The 20,324-nt window shown below is 41.6% G+C and overlaps 1 protein-coding gene across 2 annotated transcripts; it reads left to right on the forward strand.

The window, feature by feature from the left end:
• Window positions 1-3,572: 3,572 nt before the first annotated feature.
• Window positions 3,573-16,985, forward strand: BCL7B (BCL tumor suppressor 7B). 2 transcript variants are annotated; one of them, XM_006918557.3, is made up of 6 exons: window positions 3,573-3,818; window positions 6,445-6,520; window positions 12,356-12,452; window positions 14,868-15,038; window positions 15,596-15,675; window positions 15,933-16,985. In XM_006918557.3, exons 1-6 carry the CDS (start codon window positions 3,727-3,729, stop codon window positions 16,023-16,025), a joined length of 609 nt encoding a protein of 202 aa, XP_006918619.1. In that variant the 5' UTR covers window positions 3,573-3,726; the 3' UTR covers window positions 16,026-16,985. The 2 variants fall into 2 exon arrangements, with proteins under 2 accessions (XP_006918619.1, XP_024907299.1); XM_025051531.1 differs by having other exon boundaries at window positions 3,591-3,818; window positions 6,445-6,553; window positions 15,933-16,984.
• Window positions 16,986-20,324: the final 3,339 nt, after the last annotated feature.

Consider the following 20,324-nt stretch of genomic DNA (forward strand, 5'->3'; position numbering starts at 1 on the left):
TGGTTAACAACTCTCCTTACGGCCATCACAGGCCCCCTTATTCTAGTCTTCCTGGGCCTTTTGTTCGGGCCCTGTGTAATTAATTAGATAACTGCCTATGTTAAGAAGCGGGTACAGGCAGTAAAACTCTTGGTCCTCAGAACTCATTACCAGCCACTCCAGGTTGAAGATTCAATAGTTTGAATTCCTACAAAAACCAGTGGGGAATGTAAAAGTGGAAATTCTCCAGTTTCAGGGAGGTAGTATCTCCAGATGCCAGCCCCCAGGGAGAGCAGTAACTCAGGTACAGGGAGGTGATATCTCCAGACGCCAGCCCAAGGAGAAGTGCAACATTCCAAGGTGAAAATAATAAAACTGTCTACTAGGCCCTGTTTGATCTGAGAGTTCCCCGGATACGTTTATCTTTGTACAGGCTAACTTCTGCTTCTTGTAATCTGCTTATTCAAGGCTGTAGTAGGAGGCTTTATAAGCTGCCTCCTATAGAAGCTCGGGGCTGATCTCCTCTAACCCTGCATGGTAGAGAGTCAGTCGCCGGCCGGCTAATAAAGGCTTATAATTAATCTCAATTGGCTCCATGGGTCTCAGAATCATTCGCGCCACAACGTTGGGTCCCTTTTATAAAGGCACAAATACCATTCATGAGAGCTCCACCCTCGTGACCTAGAGAGAATCTGTGGGAAAGAATGGTGTTCATTTATTCATTCATTTGATAACTTTTTATTAAGTACCTCCTCTGTGCCAAGTGCTGTGCTAGGCATTGAGGATGTGTTGGTGAACCTGACAATGGGTTCCCTGCCCTCACAGGGTTGACATTTCAGGGGACAGCAGATAATAAAGAGCAAATGAACAAGTAAAAGAACTCCATATTTGAGATTAAACATGTGATCTTCAGGAACATACAAGGACATCCACCCAGTGTCATGTGGTCTTCAGGATGGCTTCTCTTGCCTGCCCTGGAAATCCCTGCCTCTGAGTGTAATGTAGATTGTGTTCAGGGTCCTGTGGTGGGAGGGAAGTTTAAGGGAGGGAGGTGTCCTTCCTCCTATATGAAATGATCTGGGAAAGCCTTCATGAAAGGGGAAACATTGAGGCTGGGCATTCATTCATTAAACAAATACTTAATGAGCATCTATTTGTGTGTCAGGCTCTGTTCTAGGTGCTAGGGATAATCAGTGAACAATACAAAATGGATTACGTTGCTACCTTCATAGAACTACTAGAAGGAGGGCAGAAAATAAGCAAGATAGGCAAGTAAAGTATTTCAGCTGGTGATGAATGCTCTGTAGAAAAATTAATTGGGGAAGGGGATACAGTATATGTGGGGATAGATACTGCAGTCTTAGGGTGGCTAGGGAAGGCTGTATTGAGAAGATAACACTTGACTAAAAAAGACCTGAAGGAGGTGAGACAATGAGCCATGCAAATACATGCAGGATGGGTGTTCCAGGTGGAGGGACCTACAAAATAAAGACCCTGAGACAGGAGTTTTACTGGGTATTTTCAGATAAGCAAGGAGGCCAGTGTAGTTGGAGCACAGACAGCAAAGAGTAGAATTGTAGGTGAAGTCAGAGAATTAATTGGAGGAGGTGTGGGAACAGATGGGACATTATAGTCCACTGTAGCTTTTACTCCGAGAAGAGAAGCCACTGCCTCAAATGCAAGTTGCCCAAGGTGAGGTCTGGGCCAGGCTCATCTCTGCATCCCCCTCAGCATCTAGCATAAAGCTTTCACCTAGAAAATGTCAAGGTGTGATTTTTAAAAAAAGTATGTCAACAGAGGACATTCGTGTAGCCTGTAGGGCAGAGTTGGTAGGTGCCTACTTTGATCATTGTTTTAGGCAGAGAGAGCTCCAGTGGAAGTGAATTGGGGAATGTAGGGCCAGGTGGGCAGACGTGGGCAGGAAACAGGTGGATCACTGGGTGTTCAGGACAAAGGATGGCCTAAAAAAGGTGACTGACTGGCAGGGTGGGCTTCAGGAGGGGTGGATGCAGGAGGCTAGTGCAGCCGCGGGAAGCAGGGAACTATGTAGTAGAGAGAAGCTATAGCAAGAAACCTCAGCCAAGAGGCTGGCCAAGACATGTAAAAGAATGAGAGAGACTGCCAGTGTTGGGCTGTGTACCTAGAACAGGAGGACCTATGAACAGAATTGAGGAGGTCTAGAGAGCTGGCCTCTCCCACGATACTTAACATGTTACACCTTGTGTTTTATTTTCCTATTGCTTTTTCCTTATTCTCACCTCAAGGGCAGGGAGTATGTCTTACTCATCTTTGTGTCACTCACAGTGTCCACTGCTGTAGGGCATATAGCAGGTGCTCAGGCAGCAATTGTATTATTTTGGATCGGTTGGGTTTGAGAAACATGTGCCTGCCACCTCTGATTCCATTATTTCTAGAATCATCCCTTTCCTCACATGCTGATTCAGCAATTCTTCCTCAGTCAGGCAGACACTATTCCTGGCCCTCTCACTAGCAAGAAAATATATGCTTATTAAGCCATGATGTTGGTTCATCATGAAAGGCTGAACATAGTCAGAGGCTGTGTGAAGTTCAGGGTTAGCTAGGCAATTCTCTGGAGTAAACAAGAAGAATTTTCTTTAAAGGTGAGAGAAGTAGCCACTACCAACCTATGTAAATTGTCACCTGCTTCCTTCGTCTCCTGAAGAGGCTGCTACAGGACCCTTCCTGCATACTGCAGGCATCAATAAATACCTGTCTGGTGGGAGGTACACTGATGATTCAATATTCACACTTATTGAGCATCTACAATGTCTGTGGACACAGTTATGCCTTGGGCAATTACACCTACTCTATTTTCGGAAGTCAGCTTCAAGGTCATTTTTTCCCCAGAAGCCTCTGTACACTCCTCAATTAGATTAGGATTGTCATAGTCCCTTGTACTTTCCTTTGCCTAGCATTTATAAAATAGTATTTTAAATCCGTTTCCGGTTTGATTGTTCTACTAAACTGAAAGCTCTTTGGAAAAAAAAAAAAAAAACAACCCAGATTTTGTCCACAGAACTTAGCCTTGTACAACGCAGGCATCATTTAATTAACGACTGCTGAATTAAGTAAGACAGTAAAGTAGAGCGCTAACTGTGAACAAAGTGGAACCCCAGGATATCAGGGGAAGGCTTCTCTGAGTTCAAACTGGATGTTGGAGGAGTAAGTAAGTGGTCAATTCATCAAGTGGGGAACAGGTGCGTGCAAGGTCGGAAGGCGCACTGAAGGTGTGTAATTCTCTGTGGGTGGAGAACAGCGGTATGTATCCGAGGGGCTAGGACGCTAGACAGGAAGGGCAGAGAGGAACGTGCAGAACCGCGGTCCCATTAGGGTTAAGTCCATAACACAGGCGGCAACCCCGACCAAAGAACGAAGCTGCTGACCTCCAAACCCCCTGGGAAAGAAGCAGGGATACCACCGGCAGCACCTCGCACCTCGCGCTGGCCACAGCACATGCCACCCACTCGCTGCGCAACCCGGCCTGCCTGGGGACCTACGGGACTCCTGGGGCACCTAGGGAGGGAAGCCTGGGGCGGGGCGCGCAGGCGCGCTGAGACCTCGAGCCCCAAGGGGCGGGCGGGTGCGCGCGCTTCGTCGCGCACGCGCGCACAGTGGGGGCGACCGCCGCGGTGACGCTGCTGCTGAGGGCGGGTGGCGGCGCGTGAGGCGCGCGATTCCCCGCGTCTTGGGAGCAGTGCCCCGGCCCCCGCCGCTCCCGCCGCCGCCATGTCAGGCCGGTCGGTCCGGGCCGAGACCCGCAGCCGGGCCAAGGACGACATCAAGAAGGTGATGGCGGCCATTGAGAAAGTGCGGAAATGGTGAGGGGCCGGGTTGAGGATGCTGGCAGGGGTCACTGGCTCGGGCCCAGAAGAGCGCCGGACTGGCAGGCGGGATGGGAGTCGACTGGCAGGCGCTTGGGGGGAGGGGGAGCTGGAGAAGGCGGGAGGAGGGTGCAGCTCGCATCGGCGTGAGGTCAGAGGGCGCGACGGCTGCGACCAGTCAGCGGCTCTACCGGCTCGTGGCCCTGCCCACCTGTGAGTGGGCGGTGCGTCGCTCAGGAGCTGCAGGCTTCCGGTCGAGCTGGCCCAAGGAATGATCTCCTCGCACCGGTCCTGGTGCGGGCTTCGTTCTGGCGTCTGCCCTTCGTCCTGGTGTCCACCCGCCTTTGGAGCCTTTTGCTTTGTGAACTGTCCCATATACTAGCTAACAGCCTGAGTATATTCCGTCCTCCAGAATGAGCGCTGTACGTTTTAACTCGTCTTAAGTTTGGTGAGAGGTTCTCGGTACCTACCTGCCACGAGAATCAAACGTGGTCATCGAAATCAAAACCCTTTCTTTCCTCTAATACCGGCCCGCACTCTGCGAGCTAGGTAGGCGTTGTCTCCTGGTGCTCTGGAAGCTTAGTATAGAAGTCGAGTCCTACCCGTCGTTTGTAAACGGCTCATATAACGTTCATTACAGGCGCCGGTTGACCGCCTCTTTTATATCAGGAACTACGTTATACTATCACTGTAAAGTTTCACAGCCAACTACTTGCGCCAGCTTCCTGAGTGCTTTTCTCTGATTACCAATAATTTTAAAGGCTGGGCCGTTGTTAGCTCCCTCCAGGAAGCCTTCCCCAAGCTCTTCTGCCCCTCACCTTCCACCTCCTTTACAGGCCTTCATTACCTTGGACATTATTTGCATGTTTATTTGTCCGTTTCGCCACAAAATCAAGTTCCATATCTCTTTATATTTAAGGGCTTTGTATATAGTTGGGGCCCATTATAAACATGAAATCATGATTCTACTCCCTCTAAATCTAATCCTCCTAGGTTATTTTGTGACACCTAAGAATTAGCACACCATATCAGCCTCTATGATTTCCCTGTTTCAACTCTCTCATTCCCTGGTCAATTTCCTCACATTGCGCGCAGAGTGATTTCATTTTTTTCAAGTGCAAATCTTATAGCACTCCCCTGCTTAGAAAATAATGCTTTAGGGACTTCTTGCTCTTAAAGGACCAAACCCAGTACTTCCTGCCTCACCTGCCTGACTCAGACTGCCCTCTTTCCCAGCACGCTGGCCACCTTCACTTGGAGCCACACTGCATTTTCAGCTGCCTAGTATCCTTCCTCTGCCCTCACTTCCCCCTTGCCTAGTTAACTCGCAGCTCAGCGCAGAAGTTGTCTCCTTAGGGACACTTCAAGATCTCCGATCTATTAAAGTCCCCCGCATAGAACTTTCTACAACTGTATTAGGTTGAACCGTAAGACATTTCTCATATTTGACTTTTTAACCTACAAAAATGACAGTTTGATAAAGTTACTAATGATAAAGTGACATATTGTGAAATGGGTTCTTTTATATCTGTTTCCAGCTGGAATGCAGGCTCTATGAGGATAGAGACTGTGTATCTTGTTCTCTGTGTGTCCAGGGCCTACCACAGGGTCTTGTGTATTAAATATTTGTTGAATAAATGAGGAAATGGAGTATTTTGTCCAGGAATTAACTTTCAATATCCAATATTTTGTTACATCATAGTCCCTCTTTATATTTCTGTGATGTCATTTGCTGAACAGCATCATCAGTACAATAGTAAGAGTTACTTTTTTTGCTTTGTTGTAATCTCAAATTTGGACCTGAAACTTGAGGTCATACTCCAGGCTCCCCACCTCTTAACTGTCTTATTCAAGAATGTCACTTGCCTATCTCTGGATATGTGCCTGGGGGGGAAGAAGCTACTCATTTTTAAGGCTTATCTCATAAATTACTTTCTGCGTAAAAAAAAAAACAAAAAAACCTTATAGCAGTCTTCACCTGTTCCAGAAGCCAGTGTAAGGCTCGGTTTTGTTCGCTGGAAGCATCCTGTCCTGCAATTATTTTTAAATGGAGTCGTATTTCAACCCAGAGTTCCACAGGGGTCAGGAGTTTTCCCTTCCATGGGAAATATCCTAGTCTTACTTTGTCTTTCAGCCTTCTTCTCAATTCATTGCCTTCATGTGTTACAGTGATTTTCTTATCTTTTTCAGTCCTTTGAGCTCCCAAGGTAGGGACCATATCTTATACATTTTTGTATCCTGCAGGGCCTTGTATAATAGGGTTTTTAAAGTATCGATGAAATTGAAGTTTTGGAAAATAAAGTAGTGATGCCAGGTAGATACTGGCGTTTGAAAATGTGCTGGTACTCTATATTGGTGTAGTCTGTGAGGTGGGGGCGGGGAGAAAGGCTTTGGTACACTACATAAAGAAAGGTGGCAAGTAAAGAGTCCAGAGCCAAAGGAATTTATCAGAAGTTTTTCTGGAAAGGATGATTTTGTACTGAAGGGTAAGGTAATTTGATGGAGACGTTTAGAAGGCATTTAAAATGGAAGGAATGATCTGCTGAGAAGTAGGAAGGCACAAGTTATGAACAGAAAGTCTTTTATTGTTTTATCAGTCCTAAGAAGTGTCCTTTTTTTTTAGGGAGAAAAAGTGGGTAACTGTGGGTGACACATCCCTTAGGATATTTAAGTGGGTTCCTGTGACAGACAACAAGGAGGTAAGTGTGGAAGACAATCCCAACAACAAAAAGGTACCGATTTCTTTCTTTCTTTGATTGTTTCTTAATTATAAAGGAATTTATTTCCCCAGAATTGAGTTGAAAATACTTCAAGGTACCCTCTGTCATTGGTCCACACAAAGTCTCTTTTTTTTATTTATTTCCTTTATTCCCTTTCCTGGGTTACATTCCTCTTTTCCAGGGCTCAGGGAACTATAGCCCAGGCCTGCTCCCTGTGTTGTCAGTATAACTTTATTGAACTCAGCAATGCCATTGGTTTCCTTATTGTGTGGCTGCTTTTGAGTTACAATAGCATACTTGAGTAGTTGCCATAAGACCTAATGGTCAGCAAAGTCTAAAATATTCATCATTTGGCCCTTTAAGAAAATGTTTGCTGACTCCTCTTATCCAATTAGCTACCCACTTTGGTGTATTTTTATATGTTTTATGTGTATATATGCCTTTTTAATTTCTCTTCCATGGGTTTATTTGGACACCTGTGTATTCTTGAAAAACAAAAAATTTTCATATTGGTATTTAAAAATTTTACAGCTATATATAGCTTTGTGCTATAATCTCTATTTCTACTCTTTTGTTCATCCTTGTTTTTGAGAACTTTCCATAATTATAAAAAGTTACTACCTTCACTCTTGCATTATATTCTTTTATATACAGTTACCACATTTATCTACACATTCCCTGGGTAATAAAATACCCAGATTGTCTCCAATTTTTTCCCCCTAATTGTTTTGAAAAATCTCAAATATAAAACATACGGAAAAGTATATAAAACATAAATGTGCAATATAACGAATACATATAAAGCTGATACCCTTGTCAGAAGAACCCAGGTCAAAAAATAGAACATTGCCACTCTCCCAGAGACCTCTGTGTGATTCTTCCCAGCATCACCTTCCTCTTCCCTAGAGGAAATCCTGCTCCTACTTTGGCTTTTCTTACCACTTTTTTAGTCATTTGTAAACATTTTTAACTTTATATGAACAGCGTCATGAAATGTCTGTTTTTTTGTGTGTCTTGCTTTTTTTGCTTAGCATTATATTTATAAAATTCATCCATGTTGTCTTTGGAGTTATTTGTTGCTTTTGGTTGCTATATGGGATTTTATTATAGGACTATACCATAATTTATCTTTCCGATTCTCCTGTACATGGATGTTTGGGTTGTTCCCAGTTTGGGATAATAGGAACAATGCTCCTGTGACTCTCCTAATTCATCATGTGGCTTAAAATGTACATGAGTTTTCCTAGGAGATATTCGTAGGAGTGGAACCTACAGTGTCTTAGGGTCTGTGTATTGTGACCTATACTAGCTAATGCAAGTGAGTGATTGGACCAGTTTATATTCTCACCAGAAACATGAGAGTTCTCACTGCTCCAAGTCCTCATCAACAGTTAGTATTGTTAGACTTATATGTAAAGATATCTCATTATAGTTTTAATTTGATGACTATGTAATTACTAATGACATTGAGCACCTTTTCAATGTTTATTAGCCTTTTGGGTTTCCTCTTTTAGGAAGGGCCTGTTTAAGTCTATTTGGTTTTAGTCTTTTATGATTTGTGGGAATTCTCTGTGTTCTGGACACAAATTCTTTAAATAATATACTACCCATACCTTTTCTCATTCTGTGACTTTCACTTTCTTTATGCTGCCTTCAGTAACAGAAGTTTTTAATTTTAACGTAGACAACATAATTAAGATTTTTCTTTATAATTCATAATTTTAAATGTCTTAAGAAATCTCTCCTTTAGAGGAATAGAATTATGGTATAGGATTGGTGTGGCGATTCTGCTCCAGGAGTCCCCAGGGACTCAGGCTCTTCCAACCTTTCTTTTCTTTTAAAAAAATTTTTTTGGAGAGTAATGGCTCTATTGATTTTACTTTATTTTTAATTGTGGTAAAACACACATACCATTAAATATATTTTTTAAGTGTTAAGTATATTTACCTATTGTACAATCAATCACCAGAACTCTTTATCTTATAAAACTAAAACTAAACCCATTGAACAACTCCCCATTCCTCTGCTCCATTTTTGACCTTGTATCCCAAGGTCAAGCTCCAGCCATTCACTTAGCACATTCAGGTTTGAGGCAGCAGGAGTGGAAGGATGGCAGATGGTATTTTCATGAATTTAAGGAGTTTCCTAGAAGTCGGTACATATATATATTTGTAATAGCTTGTGACATATCTAGTGGCCAGGAATCCTGGGAAAATGTGACCACCTAAAAATTCTATTAATATGGACAAAAATTTCTCCCATAATACACTTTTTTTTTCTCTCCACCTCATGATGACAATACATTTTCTTCTGATTTGAAGGGTCTACTTTTTTTTTTCAATTTGCTACCTCTAAATTAATAAGACTTATTATTTTCCCCTAGAAAGCTTATCAAAATCTGTTTCCTTCTAAACCTGGTAACACCCATAATGCATTTTACCCACCCCTCCCCCACTTCCATCCCCACCTTGTCTTTAGTTTTGACTGGAATGTCATATCAGATATTCAGTTCAACTATTTCAGTTTTTACAGAAATTTTTTGTTTTAGTCATTGCTTAATAGACAAAGTAAACATTATTAATTATTTACTAACCCTTTGCACCTTTTTATTGTTTTTTTTCCAGATTCATTTCTCTTCTTCCTGGAATACATCCTTCAAGAGTATTGTCAAAGAGGGCTTTTGTAGAAAAAAACTTCCTGAAAATATCTTTGTTTTACTTTCATGTTTAATTGATCATTTTACCTGTATATGACATTCTAGGTTCAAAATTATTTTCTTTCAGCATTTTGAAACTATTATGCAATTGTGCTTTTGGTGTTGCTGTTGAGAAATCTGATGTCAATCTAATTCTTGATTCTTTTTAAGGGTGATCCGCTTGTATTCCTGGAAACTTCTAGAATTTTCTTTTGTCTTTGTTCTTCTAGGATTTCTGTAAGACTATCTAGCTTCTCTATTTTTGAACTTTTCTCTCATTTGTTTCATCTCTTTATCTTTTCCTCATATATTCTGATTTCTCAACCCAGCTGTATGTATTTCTGTTATTAAACTTATTTGCTTAATTTTTTTAACAACTGCATTATTTATACCAAAATTTTCAATCGGTTCTTCTTCAAAACAATTTTCTAGTATCGCTATCTTTCTGAGCAGACTTACTGTGTTTTATTTAAATTCTTCTATTCCATTGCCATGCTGGTATAGCTTGTTCTGATTCTTGTCTTTCACAGTACTTGTTTTCCTTCGATGTCTGGTAGTTTTCTTCTGCTCACTCATCTTTATTCTTTGGGGATTTTGAGCTGCTTTAGCTAGTAGTGGATATCTAAGAGGAATATGTAAGCCTAAGCTCTGGTTTTCTCCTCCTCTAAATGAATTTAAGAGATGGGGTTATAGCCTCAGGATTCAGCCTTTCCCCTTTCCCATATTCCCTGCCTCCCAATACCAATCTCCCTAGTGCTACTTTTATATAGGAGCAGCCATCTTGCCTTGTCATTACCAAGGCCAAGGAGCTGGTGGATGAAAGTTAGGAGGGCTCAGAGCCACCTTTTATTCTTCATCCAACTTTGGCTCTGGTGATGCTATTACCCATAAAGCCCAAAGGTCAGGCAGTTAAATTTCTTGAGTAGTCTGTATATATGAGGAAAGGACACTGTTAGAAAGTCCCCTGCCCCAACCCATTTCTCACATAAGTCCCTGGCCTTTTCCCATTTCATATTTTCCCAGGATTTAGTTCCCTTGGACTCTCCCAAAAGCTTCTTACAGTGTTTGCGTTGGTTTCTGAGCTGAGCCCTGAGGTCTATCAGTTGTACCTCTAGTGGGCCATGGTAGTGATCCATCTTCTAAGGGAGTATAGACCTGTTAGATTAGGAAAAATAGATAATGATGATCAAATTGTTAAATTAAAAATGTGAAGGATACAAGGGAATGGGACATTGCTGATGGGAGAGTAAATTGGCATAAACTTTATACGGGTCAAGTTGACTACACACACACACACACACACACACACACGCATATATGTATACGTAGTTAAAAGCTTTCAGTGATGGATGTATTAATTAACTAGATGGTTAATTAATACATCAAATCACCACAATGTACACTTAAATATCTTACAGTTTTATTTGTCAGTTATAACTCAGTAAAGCTGGATGAGGGAAGGCTTTCAAAATATTTATCCCTTTGATCTAGAAGTTTTTTCTTTAGGAGTTAATCTTCGGGAGATAAACATGACGTGTACAAGTACATTACAATGTTGAGCATTAAGGTATTATTCATAGTATTAAAAATTACAAGCAAAATAAAGATCTTATTGTGGAGAATTCGTTAAGTTATTGTGCACCCTCATCTTGTAAAGCTTTGTAACCATTATAAAAAAGATGTAGAAGATTACTCAGTGGTATAGGAATATGTTTTTAATGTGGTGAATGAGGGAGGGGAAGCAAGTTATAATACTATATCATGATCCATTTTCATACAAATATATGTGTAGCTTATTTCTGGTCGTACAGGTGATTTTCATTTCTTTTTCTGTATTTCCAGAATTTTCTATAGTGAATATGTATTTTACATGAACACAGAATTATTGAAATAAAGATAAAGTAGAGATCATAAAAATATAATGATAAAGCCAAATGTTGGCATGGGTGCTGTGAAACTAGTACACCAAATATATTGCTCCTATCCTTTTAGAGAGTAGTATGGTAATGTGTGTTTTAAGAAAAATAATATGTTTATATTTTCTGATTTAGAAGGATTTTTTTTGTGTGTATTTATCTGAATAAAATAATCCAGGAAAAAGTAAATATTGAGCATTGTGGTGTTATTCCTAGTAGCAATAAATACAGTCCTAAATAAGTTAATGCTAAATGTCCAGTAGTTGAGAAGTGATTAAATTGCGGCATATGGAATATTATGCAGCTGTTAAAAATCACGTTTATGTAGTTTATGTAGTAAAATGGTAAAGTGTTATTACACTAAAATTGTGTCTGCATAGGAAAAATGAAGAGAAGGACATGCATACATGTGTATAGTTAATTTATTGTAAAGATAGAGTTACAAACAAAAACTATTACTAGTGCAATGTATGTATAATAAATAGACATTATAAACAGTATGAATTAATGAATTTGGGATTACCCAGATTTAAACTTTTGGCAATTGGGATGCTCTCATTAGTAACTCCTTTCTTGTTTGATGCAAGCTAGCTTACCTTCCCCCTGTGGTTCCCCAGTACGTGTAACCGACATCCTACTTGAAGGAAATAATGTTATAGGCAAAGGTTGACGTGGGTGATCATGTCGAATGGATGGGTTCATTGGTCAGGAATAGAGCTAGTAGGGGACTCTACCCCGTAAGTTCTTGCATTACATATAAGTGACTTCTTCCTTTGTCCAGTCAGAGGTCCAGTCTTCTTCACTTACTTTTTCCTGCTATTGTTCTAAAATAAGAATTTTTCTAAAATGAATATTTTGTGTTTCTTGCCCGTCCACATAGGAAAGTGGTAGATAGAGCATTCTGATCAGGGCAGAAAGCAGAAGAGTACCATAAGAAACTCTGGTGGAAGCCTACGTATCTGCTTCTTACTTTTGATTCATGATATTAGCGCAAGATAGGTCCATTTTACAAATAGAGATGCTGAGGCTTGGGGACGCGTTGTCCAGGATTTTGTTATTACTTGAGACCTGGATGCTTAACTGCTGTCGTTATTCCTGTTCATTCCTAACCCAGAACTCTCTGGTGTCTCAGAGAGCACCATTATCCCTCTCTGTGAGTGTCCTTCTTAGCTCTGTCATATTCCTCTTTTTTTCCTTTTCTAGAAAGAAAAGTCAAAATCGAATGGTTCAGCAACCCGGGAACCTAATGGCTTTCCCTCTGATGCTTCAGCCAATTCCTCTCTCCTTCTTGAATTCCAGGGTGAGTTGCATCCATATGTCTTCCTTGCAGGAAAATGAAAACTTAGATGAACCTATTAATAAGAATAGTTCTGTGTATCATTTCGGTGCCTACTGTTTTGCTGGTATCTTGCTAGGCACTTTACACAAGTCTCTTCATTTCTACCTCACAATAACCCTGCAAGATAGATGATAGCATCCTCATTTTCCATTTAAGGAAACTGAGGCTCAGAGAAGTGAAGTTACATATCTAAAGTCACATAACTAGTAATGACAGACCTCATGTTAATTCCTGGTTTTCTGGATCAGAAACTCTTATACTGTATATTTTATGATAGCGCCTTAGAGTGGGTCACCCAAAGCCAGGGCATCTGCCTATCCAGAATTAGCATAAGTTTGCCTCCGAAACCAGTCTTCAGTAAACATCCTGCCTGTGTCAGCACTGCATTCATAATGTTATCTTTTACACCTGTGTGGCAATTACTTTACAAAGCACTTTCACTTTAGTTTCTCATTTTTATCCTTATGTCAGCCTGTGATAGAAACCAGGCAGTTATCATCATCCCTAGCCAAGGAAACTGATGCTTAGAGAAGAAAAGTATTTGCCTAGGCTCAAAAGTAACAGAGCTTTATTCTTTTTATAATACAGTGCAGCTTCCATTTTAGCATAGAAGATTGTGGTCTTTATAGAAGAAAAGACTAGAAAGGTCTTACGACTTTCTCTTCAAAACTAGACTGGTAGTGTGCAGGTATCTCCTCTCCCTTACTCCACCCCACCCCACCCCGCTGGCTCGGGTCAGTGCGGTATTGGAAGGAGAATACAAGGAAAAGGTTCTAGCTATGTGTGGGGTGTTCAATAATCATAGAACTCTAGGAGACGTATGAGGCTCCATTTTCTCATTCTGGCCACGATCTCATCTTTTTCATTCATTGAACGTTTAATGAACAACTGCTATGTGCCAGGTACTATGCACAAGAAATTCAAGGACCAGTAAGCCGTAGAGCCTGCCTGCATAGGGTATAATGTAAGAAAACTGGCATGTAAAATAATAAAAATGCAGGAGTATACAGAATACAGCAGGAGCATAAAAGAGAGAGTGGTCATTTCCACCTAAGGGAGCCTGGGACACAGGGCTCCTTGGATGATGTGATGCTTCAGCTTAATGTTGGCTTGTATAGGGGCTTTCTGGGAAGACTAGAAAGAGCAAGTCCTGACAGGCACCTGTGCATGAAGCAGCTCTTCCGTATGGAGCCAAGGGTATATATGGACTAACAACAGGCTGTGAGCCTGGAGATTAGAAAGGATTGTACATTGTGATAGGGCCATTTTGTGCCTGCCCAGAGAGCACTGGGGTTTGAAATTTATCCTTTAGGCCAGGGGTCCCCAACCTTTGGGCCATGGACTGGTACTGGTCTGTGGCCTGATAGGAATCAATCCGCACAGTAGGAGATGAGCGTCAGGCGAGTGAGCGAAGCTTCATCTGTATTTGCAGCTGCTCCCTAGTGCTGGCATCACTGCCACAGCACCACCTCAGATCATCAGGCATTAGATTCTCATAGGAGCACCGGTCTCTGGTGTCAAAAAAGTTGGGGACCTTTAGGCAGCAGGGGAACCATTGAAGGATTTAGATCATGCTGGCAGTGGACTGAAGTACAGTTGGGAGTACGTGGGATTGAAGAAAAAGCAGTTAGGTGGCTGTTACTGGAGGCCAGGCCAGAGATAATGAAGCCCGAACTAAGGCAGCAGGAGAGGAAGGAATGAATACAAGTGATAGAGCAGAAGGATGTATCAGATTTGGTGACTGGGTGCTGGAAGTGAGGGAGAGGAAGGAGATGACATATGTGTCTAAATTAGGTGGTGACTTTAAGCCTTCACACAGCTTGCCAGATGGGAATCTCTTGGTCTTTGAAGCATGAGATGAAGCCTGGGCCGGTGAAGGGCCTGAGCTAACTACCTCTAGACTCCTCGCTCTTACAGATAGCCAAGAGTGTCAGAAAGATTTTGTCATTTTCTACACATCTTCTGTTGTGAGAAAGGTTGAAAGGCACAGCTGTTTCTCTCTCTCACTGGACAGTGACTAAATACCAGATCTAAGCTATAATTGGTGGGTAATAAAGGATTAATAACTATATTCTGACCTTCTTGAAATCTACATGTTGTATAAATCTAAAGATTCTAGCTGCATCTGGTGCTTAGAATATGTGTTGTGAAATAGAGAATGCTTAAATTAATTAACTTAGACTTTGTTGATAATTTGCCATGCAGAGGAGCCCCATGAATATCTGCCTTCGATTCAGGATGTGTCTGCAACAGTGATCATTGTACCCGGTGTGTCCATGGCTTCCTGAGATATACCAGGCCCTTGGCTCTGTACTGCATTACTCTGGAGGAAAAATTACCACCCTCATCTGTTGCCTTTTTCATATTTGGTTTTAGATGAAAACAGCAACCAGAGTTCTGTGTCTGATGTCTATCAACTCAAGGTGGATAGCAGCACCAACTCGAGCCCCAGTCCCCAGCAGAGCGAGTCCCTAAGCCCAGCACACACCTCTGACTTCCGCACAGATGACTCCCAGCCCCCTACTCTGGGTCAAGAGATCCTTGAGGGTGAGTGTCAGTTGACCCAAGATGAGGATCTAGGAGGGGCCTTGCTGCTTGCTTTTGACGTTTCTCTACTTTAGAGTAAGAGGTTAGAGAAAATGCCACAGAACCTGGCAGCCTCAAGCCATTTGTTAACAGTTTTGGCTGTTTTGGAAAATGGTTGTATTTTCCCCTCTCAGAGAATGAAGGAAGAAAATAAGCAACACAAGTGAGTGCCAGGCTCTGTGTGAGATACTTTCCATGTTTAATGCCTGGTATAATTCCCAAGTCCTGTGAAATAGCAGCTATTATCTCTATTCCTGGACTGTTTTACAGATGAGGAAATGGAGTATTAGGTTAAATTGCTTGTCCAGGATCACATAGCTAGTAACTGCTGGAACTGGGTGTCTTCAGTTTTATTCCTTCTAACTTCCCTTTGTGTTATATCCCGAGAATTTCTTATAATATATATTGATTTTCTGGCAATGTTGCCTCTTCACAAAGGCACCTCTACATAGCTCTTAGGGAAGCTCTCCCAGCTTGAGGGGGGCCCTGCACTTATGCTTACCTTGCTGCTTTTTCAGAGCCCTCCCTGCCTGCCTCAGAAGTTGCTGATGAACCTCCTACCCTCACGAAGGAAGAACCAGTTCCACTGGAGACACAGGTAAGGAGGCACTTTGGGTTTCCCAGTTCCTAAGAAGAAAGAAAGGACTCTGTGAATTGCATCTATCACATTGAATGTGCTATAGTAGGGTGGGAAGGCAGCATGGGAAACTGGTGTCTCTGGGTTATAAGGTAGGGGAGGACATTTTGTTATCTTCAAGAAGGTTGGCATTGGGCTTCTGAGTTGTAATTAGGGTGAATGGGGAGGTTCTGGTTCAGAGAGATGGCCCTATAATTCCATGTTCTGGCTGCTCCTAGATTGCTGAGGAAGAGGAAGACTCAGCTGCTCCACCCCTGAAACGCTTCTGTGTGGACCAACCCGCAGTGCCGCAGACAGCATCAGAAAGCTAGCACTATCCTGGCGCCTTTCTCCTCCTGGCCCCGCCTCTATTTATTGGGTCTGGTTCTAGCCATGCTGTGTTGCTGGGGTGAGGGCAAGCACTGGGGTCCAGAGCCTGCACATAGGAGCCTTCTGGGCTGGAAGGCTGACATAGGACTTGGGGTTGTAGCATCATCTCCCTGTCCCTGGCACTTGTGTCTGCTTGCTCCTGAGAAGAGGAGCACTCATGTCCTTTATGCACCCCAAGTAGGCTGGAGCATCAGCCATCCCAAGATTCATCTGTCACCTTCAGGTAGCAGTCTCTGCTCCAGAACCTCTGGACTGAGCTGCTGGCGCTTGTACAAGAGGAAGGAAATGTGGAAGGCACCCTCTAGAGAGGAGAGTGTCTAGAGTTACTTGAACTTGAATGGCGACTATAGATTCCTGGACTTTCCCATAGGGCTGGGTGCCCTCTAGGCTGCTGATGGAGAATGCCTGGAAAGAGACTTGGGAAGGAAGGGGCTTTTCTCCACATGAGGGCAGAAAAGTCCTTATAGATTTCTTGCTGCCCTGGCACTTCTGCCCATTCCTGAGGTTATCTTGCCTCTTAGGGACTCTCTAGCTGCTGACAGTTCTTTGTCCCCCACCGTAACCATCCCCTTCCCCCAACAAACACATGCAGCTTTCCCTGTTTTCACCTGGACATTTCATTCCAGCATCCCCTGCCTCCTGCCATGGTCCCCAGCACTCATGCCACAAACTGCCCCAGCAAGAATTGAGGTCTGACAACAGTACCTGTCCCCCACAGTATTCCTTCAGCTAAGACTTTCTCAAAAGTTCCTTTTTCTTTGAAATCTGCATGTTTAATTGAACTTTGTGATTTTATTTTTTGTTTCAAAAAAGTTTAAGAAATGGAAATGGGCAACAGTGAGTGAAGACATATTTTAGCACTGAATAGAATATTTTTAAAATTAAACTATTTGAAATATGTCTTGTTAGTATCTGAATGTTTCATTCTTGAAGGTTATGGGGTTGAGGGCAGGGGAGGTTGGAGGCTGAGTGCTTGCGAAGTCACTGTGGCCTGGGCTCTGCCAATCGTCTGACTTCCACAGAGTGTCTTTCTGATGAAAAGATTTGGAGATGCCCTTTGAAGTTGTCATGTAGTTCAAATTATAATTCTGTCTTTGTGTACACCGAATGCAACCAATGATGTGTTTTCCGCATCCAGGTCCTTAGAAGGTTTTCATAAGTTTTTAAACTTTAAATTATGGCAAAATACACATAACATAAAATTGATCATTCAAACCATTTTACAGTGTACAATTCAGTGGCACTAGGTACATTCATGATATTGTGCAATCACCACTGCTATCTAGCTCCAAACTTTTCATTATCTCAAGCAGTAGCTTCCCATTTGCCCCTTCCACAAGGCTCTGACATTCACAAATCTGCTTTCCTTTTTGCTCTTGGTTCCTGAGGGTTGAAAAGAATTCCACATTCTATATGTTCAAGAAGTTCATTTTATTATTCCTTAAAGTGATCTTCTCATTTCTCTCAGGGATTCCAGGTATCTTTGGTGAGACTAGAATCCAGGTTCTGCCCTGTTTTGTCATTCCTAGTTTGTTTTTTCTTAAAAATATTAAGTGTGTACTGTCAAGTTGTTAAACAAATGTCACAGATACTGGAATTGTGTATGGTACATAAAATAAGTATGTTTTAATGTTTTGAAACAAAGAAAGTTATTGAAAGTATAATGACTATGATCATAAAAAAGACCAGGCAGATTTAGAAAAGAGCTAAATGGAGTTTCTGTAAATGAGAAACAATTACAGAAAGCAAGTATCACAAAAGGTAAGCAGGAGAGAAAACTAGCAAGGAGAGATAGCAGTTGGCATTTGTGGTTACTTCTAGGTGCTAGGACTGGGAACACAGGAAGGCAGGCATCCTGTCCCTCAGGAGGCTGATAGACTGGCTCAGGAGCTGGACCTCTCCAAGGAACTACATAAAGCTACATAGATGAACTACATAGATGATAGAGTAGAGCCCAAAAGGGAACATGTAGGATCACAAAAAGGTGTAATAGAAACCATCTCTTTTATCGACTTCCACTTTAGCACCACTTCATTGATATTCTTAAAAATTCAGGCTAGCAGTCTCCACTACCATCCCAGAATCTTAATGTGGTAAAGGTTATGAGGAGGACTAGAAAAAAGAGAAGGGGAAAAGTCAAGGAATGACCACAAGTTATTTACAAATAATTTGTAAATTCCCTCTGGGTAAGTGGTAGGCCCAATGCATATGCACATTTGAATTAAAAATACATATGAGCCTGCTAAATTCATTGAATATGAATAAGCACTAATGAGCAATAGAGTTTTATGGATTTTTGCTCAAGAGAACTTTGGAGTATTCAAAAGGTGAGTGCATGGAGCAGATTTACTCATCATCTTGGAAAATGGCATTTCTTTGTTTTACAAATATTTGTCAACAATACATCCTGGGTTCTCTTTAAAGTTCAACTGCTGGACATGTGGCCTCTGCCTTTCAGGAGCTTATAGTCTACTAAGGTAGAAATGCTAGATAGGTGTCTAGGCAAGGGTGAGGGGGCGTGGGAGGGGTAGGGATGGTGAAGGTAATATACTATTAGGGCTCAGATAACAATCTTGGAGGCTTTGAGAGAGATCATAAAAGTTTTATAAAAGAGGTAGCAGTTGAGGCTGAGCCTTGAGAAATTTGTCTGGATGTGAGGAAAGACTACTCCAGGCAGGTTAGCATGAGCAAATAAGTGGAGGCCGTGAGGCATGGGGTATGTGTAGGGAGTAACCTGGGAATTGGGTGTTCTTTTTTCCAACTTTATTTTGAGAATTTTCAAAACTACAGAAAGTTGAAAGAATAGTTTAATAAGCTATGTAAGCCCTTCTTCACCTATATTTACCAATTATTATTAACATTTTGCCACATTTGCTGTATCTTTTTTTTTGCTGAATTGCTTGAAAATAGGTTGTTCTCATTTTTACTCTTTAGACCTAAATTCTTGAGCTTGTATCTCCTACGAATAAAGACATTCCCCAACATGACCAGAGTATCATTATCATACTCAAGAAATTTAACAATGATATAATAATATTTAATATGAACATTCGGATTTCCAAAACTGTCTGGATAATGCACTTTATAGTAGTTCCCCATGCCCCCAGATCCTGGATCTAATCTAAGGCCACACACAACATTTAGTTCTCATGCTTCTTTAGTTTCCTTTTAGAACCTTTTTTGGGAGGTAGGTAGATAGGTATCTTTCATGTCAGTGATATTTTTGAAAGGTCCAGGAAGTTATTTGTAGAATGTCCCACAATCAGGATTTGTCTGTCTTACAAGGGTTTCAGGTTAGATGATTTTGGTTAGAATACTACAGAGGCAATGTGTGCTTATCATTGTCTTATATCAAGAGGCACATATTGTCAGTTTGTCCCATTACTGGTGATGCTGAGTTCGATCACTTGGCTAAGGTGGTATCTGCCAGACTTCCACCTGTAGTGTGCTTTTAAATAAGTGCTTTGTAGAAAGTGATAATTTTAGACAGTTCTCCAACAACCTTTTGCCCATGATTTTAGCATCCATTGATGATCTATCTATTTCTGAATCAGTTACTTCATTGGAGGTTGCAAAATGGTGATTTTTGTAAACCTGTCATTTTTTTGTATATTCATTCACTGGCAACTTTCTGTAAATAACGGATTTCCCTTCTCTTTCACTTGTTTCTCTTTTTCTGAGTAGTATTAAAAGCTCATAAATTACCATTATATGCAATGTGTATTATATTAGTTATATTAATATGTGTTATATTAATCCATTACTGTCATTTTTTTTTTTAATGTTCAAATTGTCTTAGTTTCAGCCAGTTAGATCCCTTCATGCTGGTTCCTGTGTCCTTTTGACATGTTCCCATCATTATTTGAGCAGTTCTTTATTTTCAGGCTCAATAAGATGTTCCTCTTGCAACTTGAACTTTGCCAGCCCCAGTCATTTTTCCAAGGAGCTCTGGATCCTTTTAGTTGGAAATGGTATTTAGAAAATAGATAAACCTGGTTTTGCTGAAGAGTAAGGAGTTGGAGAGATGTAGAAAGATTGGGGGCAGATTGTGCAGGGCCTTGAAGGTCAGGTCAGATAGTTTGGTTTTACTCTGTTAGCTTAGAGAACCAACTGTTAGAAGCCAAGAACAGAGGAGTGACATAGTGTGCAAGATACGATGGAGAGGAAATAGGAAGGCAGGGGGACATATTAGAAGGACCTTGCCCACCCGATATGTTTGTATATATTGAGAGGAGACTTAT

This window comes from Pteropus alecto, unplaced genomic scaffold (genome assembly GCF_000325575.1).
Source record: "Pteropus alecto unplaced genomic scaffold, ASM32557v1 scaffold68, whole genome shotgun sequence".
In the NCBI taxonomy this organism is placed as follows: domain Eukaryota; kingdom Metazoa; phylum Chordata; class Mammalia; order Chiroptera; family Pteropodidae; genus Pteropus; species Pteropus alecto.